The following is a 5,235-nucleotide window of genomic DNA, read 5'->3' as shown; positions in this document are numbered from 1 at the left end:
GTCATTTGGGGTCACTCAGGGTCATTTGGGGTCACCCGGGGTCACCCAATCTGTCCCCAGGGTCAGGGGACACAGAGGAGGGGATGTGGCTCTGGCCCCATAGGACGCGCTCCCGCAGCTCCTGGGGACACAGGGAATGTCACCTGGGGTCACTCGGGGTCACTCAGGGTCATTTGGGGGTCATGGGACACGGAGGGGACAGTGAAGGGGACACAGTTCTTGCCCCGCAGGACGCGCTCCCGCAGCTCCTGGGGACATTGGGGACACGGGGAATGTCACCTGGGGTCACTCGGGGTCACCTGGGGTCACTCGGGGTCACCTAAGGTCATTTGGGGTCACCTAAGGTCATTCGGGGTCAGGGGACACAGAGGGGACAGAGGAGGGGACAGAGTTCTTGCCCCGCAGGACGCGCTCCCGCAGCTCCTGGGGACACGGGAATGTCACCTGGGGTCACCTGGGGTCACTCGGGGTCACCTAAGGTCACTCAGGGTCACCTAGGGTCATTTGGGGTCACTCAGGGTCAGGGGACACAGAGGGGACCGCGGAGGGGACACAGTTCTTGCCCCGCAGCACGCGCTCCCGCAGCTCCTGGGGACACAGGGGACACGGGAATGTCACCTGGGGTCACTCGGGGTCATTTGGGGTCACTCAAGGTCATTTGGGGTCACTCAAGGTCACTCAGGGTCAGGGGACACAGAGCGGGACACGCGGTTATTGCCCCGCAGGACGCGCTTCTGCAGCTCCTGGGGACACGGGGAATGTCACCTGGGGTCACCTGGGGTCACTCAGGGTCACCTAAGGTCATTTGGGGTCACTCAAGGTCATTTGGGGTCACTTGGGGTCACCTAAGGTCACTCGGGGTCAGGAGCAGTCAGGGTCAGGGACACAGAGGAGGGGACATGGGCTCTTGACGAGGTAGCAGGAAGTGGCAGGAGGTGACCATGACCACGAGGCTGTGTCCGTTGAAGGGCAGTGACCACTGAGGCAGTGACCATCCAGAGGGTTCAGGATGACCCCAAACTCCAGGGCAGTGACACAGGAGGGTCAAGGACTGACCAGGAGTGACCAGAGGTGATGGGAGGTGTGACCAAAGGTGACCAGAAATGTGATCAGAGATGACCAAAGATAACAGAAAGTGTGACCAGAGAACACCAAAGGTGACCAGAGATGACCAAACGTGTGACCAGAGGTGTGACCAGAAGTACCCAGAGATGACCAAAGGTGTGACCAGAAGTGTGACCAAAGATGACCAGAGAGGACCAAAGGTGTGATCAGCAGTGCCCAGAAGTGTGACCAAAGGTGACCAGAGATGGCCAAAGGTGACCAGAGCTGACCAGAGATGACCAAAGGTGTGACCAGAGGTGATGGAAGGTGTGACCAGAAATGACCAGAAGTTTGACCAGAAGTACCCAGAGATGCCCAAAGGTGACCAGAGCTGACCAGAGGTGTGACCAGAGATAACAAAAAGTGTGACCAGAGATGACCAAAGGTGACCAGAGATGACCAAAGGTGACCAGACCTGACCAGAAGCGTGACCAGCGATGCCCACAGATGTCACCAAAGGTGACCAGAGATGCCCACAGGTGTGACCAGAGATGACCAAAGGTGATCAGAGGTGTGACCAGAGGTGACCAGAGGTGTCACCAAAGGTGTGACCAGAGGTACCCGAGATGCCCAGAGATGTCACCAAAGGTCACCAAAGCTGACCAAAGGTGTGACCAGCGCCGTGGCCGGGCTCACCTTGAGGTTGTGTCCGTCGAAGGGCAGCGAGCCGCTGACCAGCGTGTACAGGATCACCCCCAGGCTCCAGATGTCCACCTCGGGCCCGTCGTATTTCTTGCCCTGGAAGAGCTCGGGGGCGGCGTAGGGGGGGGACCCRCAGAACGTGTCCAGCTTGGAACCCCGCGAGAACTCGTTACTGAACCCAAAATCCGCGATCTTGATGTTGGCGTCGGCGTCCAGGAGCAGGTTCTCGGCCTGGGGACACGGGGACATCAGTGGGGACATCAGTGGGGACATCATTGGGGACATGGGGACAGGGACACGGATATCAGTATGGGGACACTGAGATGGGGACAGGGACATTGGGATGGGGACAGGGACATGGGGACACAGGGACGGGGATCTTGATGTTGGCGTCAGCGTCCAGCAGGAGGTTCTCGGCCTGGGGACACGGGGACATTATTGGGGACATCAGTGGGGACATGGGGACATCAGTGGGGACATCAGGACAGGGATATCAGCATGGGGACATTGGGATGGGGACAGGGACACTGGGATGGGGGCACAGGGACAGGGATCTTGATGTTGGTGTTGGTGTCCAGCAGCAGGTTCTCGGCCTGGGGACACGGGGACATCATTGGGGACATCAGTGGGGACATCAGGACAGGGATATCAGCATGGGGACAGGTACACCGGGATGGGGACATTGGGATGGGGACACAGGGACAGGGATCTTGATGTTGGCGTCACCGTCCAGGAGCAGGTTCTCGGCCTGGGGACATGGGGACATCAGTGGGGACAGAAACATCAGCAAAGGGACACCAGCATGGGGACAAGGACACTGGGATGGGGACACAGGGACGGGGATCTTGATGTTGGTGTCCAGCAGCAGGTTCTTGGCCTGGGGACACGGGGACATCATTGGGGACATGGGGACAGGGACACTAGGATGGGGACACGAGAATGAGAATTGTAATATTGGTGTTGGTGTCCAGCAGGAGGTTCTCGGCCTGGGGATACAGGGACATCGGTGGGGACATCAGCGGGGACATTGGAACATCACTGGGGACATCAGGACAGGGACACAGATATCAGCATGGGGACATTGGGATGGGGACATCAGCATGGGGACAGGGACACGGACATGGGGACACAGGGACGGGGATCTTGATGTTGGCGTCGGCGTCCAGCAGGAGGTTCTCGGCCTGGGGACACGGGGACATCATTGGGGACATCAGTGGGGACATCATTGGGGACATGGGGACATCAGTGGGGACATTAGGACAGGGACACGGACACAGGGACACAGGGACGGGGATCTTGATGTTGGTGTTGGTGTCCAGCAGCAGGTTCTCGGCCTGGGGACATGGGGACATCATTGGGGACATCAGCGGGGACAAAGACATCAGCATAGGGACACCAGCATAGGGACAGGGACACAGGGACGGGGATATCAGCATGGGGACAGGGACATGGACACGGGGACACTGGGATGGGGACACAGGGACACGGACACGGGGACACAGGGACGGGGATCTTGATGTTGGCGTCGGCGTCCAGGAGGAGGTTCTCGGTCTGGGGACATGGGGACATCGTTGGGGACATCCGTGAGGACATCAGGACAGGGACATCAGGACAGGGACAGGAACATGGACATGGGGACAGAGGGATGGGGACAGGGACATTGAGACGAGGACATGGGATCAAGGACAGGGACACAGGGATGGACACGGAGACACTGGGACAGGTGACAGTGGCACTGTGTCACCCTGAGTGTCCCCACCCCGGTGTCACCCTGAGTGTCCCCTCCCTGGTGTCACCGTGTCCCCTCCCCGGTGCCACCCTGAGTGCCCCCTCCCGGTGTCACCGTGTCCCCTCCCCGGTGTCACCATGTCCCACCTTGAGGTCCCTGTGCACGATGTTCTTCTGGTGGCAGTAGTGCACGGCCGACACGATCTGGGGACAGGGGGTGGCACTGTCACTGTGTGTCCTCAGGGTCCCCACACACCTCCAGAACNGGGCTCACCTTGAGGTTGTGTCCGTCGAAGGGCAGCGAGCCGCTGACCAGCGTGTACAGGATCACCCCCAGGCTCCAGATGTCCACCTCGGGCCCGTCGTATTTCTTGCCCTGGAAGAGCTCGGGGGCGGCGTAGGGGGGGGACCCRCAGAACGTGTCCAGCTTGGAACCCCGCGAGAACTCGTTACTGAACCCAAAATCCGCGATCTTGATGTTGGCGTCGGCGTCCAGGAGCAGGTTCTCGGCCTGGGGACACGGGGACATCAGTGGGGACATCAGTGGGGACATCAGTGGGGACATTGGGATGGGGACAGGGACACTGGGACAGGGATCTTGATGTTGGCGTCGGCGTCCAGGAGCAGGTTCTCGGCCTGGGGACACGGGGACATCGGTGGGGACATCGGTGAGGACACCAGCATGGGGACAGGGACAGGGATATCAGCATGGGGACACCAGCATGGGGACAGGGACACAGGGATGGGGACACAGGGACGGGGATCTTGATGTTGGCGTCAGCGTCCAGGAGGAGGTTCTCAGCCTGGGGACACGGGGACATCAGTGGGGACATCAGTGGGGACATCATTGGGGACATCAGCGGGGACAAAGACATCAGCATAGGGACAGGGACACTGGGATGGGGACAGGGACACGGACATGGGGACACTGGGACAGGGATCTTGATGTTGGCGTCGGCGTCCAGCAGGAGGTTCTCAGCCTGGGGACACGGGGACATCGGTGGGGACATCAGGACAGGAATATCAGCATGGGGACACTGGGATGGGGACACAGGGACGGGGATCTTGATGTTGGCGTCAGCGTCCAGGAGCAGGTTCTCGGCCTGGGGACATGGGGACATCATTGGGGACATCAGGACAGGGACAGGGACACTGGGACAGGGACAGGGACATCAGCATGGGGACACTGGGATGGGGACAAGGACACTGGGATGGACACAGGGACGGGGATCTTGATGTTGGGCTGGTGTCCAGCAGGAGGTTGTCGGCCTGGGGACACGGGGACATCGGTGGGGACATCAGGACAAGGATATCAGCATGGGGACGTTGGGATGGGGACATCAGCATGGGGATGGGGACACTGGGACAGGGATCTTGATGTTGGTGTCCAGCAGGAGGTTCTCAGCCTGGGGACCTTGGGACATCAGTGGGGACAGGGACACCAGCAGAGGGACATCAGCATGGGGACAGGGACACAGACAGGGATGGGGACAGGGACATTGAGACGAGGACATGGGATCAAGGACAGGGACACAGGGACGGACACAGAGACACTGGGACAGGGGACAGTGGCACTGTGTCACCCTGTGTGTCCCCTCCCCGGTGCCACCCTGAGTGTCCCCACCCCGGTGTCACCCTGAGTGTCCCCACCCCGGTGCCACCCTGAGTGTCCCCACCCCGGTGCCACCCTGAGTGTCCCCACCCCGGTGCCACCCTGAGTGTCCCCACCCCAGTGCCACCCTGAGTGTCCCCACCCCGGTG

General features: G+C 60.6%; 1 protein-coding gene across 1 annotated transcript; it reads right to left on the bottom strand.

The window, feature by feature from the left end:
• Nucleotides 1-495: 495 nt before the first annotated feature.
• On the bottom strand, nt 496-4,595 carry LOC130587929 (sperm motility kinase 3A-like). The gene is made up of 5 exons (XM_057388900.1): nt 4,404-4,595; nt 3,798-3,985; nt 3,622-3,730; nt 1,741-1,977; nt 496-588 (listed from the first exon to the last, which is right to left on the bottom strand). Exons 1-5 carry the CDS (start codon nt 4,593-4,595, stop codon nt 511-513), a joined length of 804 nt encoding a protein of 267 aa, XP_057244883.1. The 3' UTR covers nt 496-510.
• Between the last annotated feature and the right edge of the window lie 640 nt (nt 4,596-5,235).

The sequence above is a fragment of the Malurus melanocephalus genome, unplaced genomic scaffold, assembly GCF_030028575.1.
Source record: "Malurus melanocephalus ecotype Western Australia unplaced genomic scaffold, MMel_1.1 scaffold_2766, whole genome shotgun sequence".
NCBI lineage: Eukaryota > Metazoa > Chordata > Aves > Passeriformes > Maluridae > Malurus > Malurus melanocephalus.
Note: the sequence above shows the minus strand (reverse complement) of the source record. Positions and strands in the feature narration are given on the sequence as shown.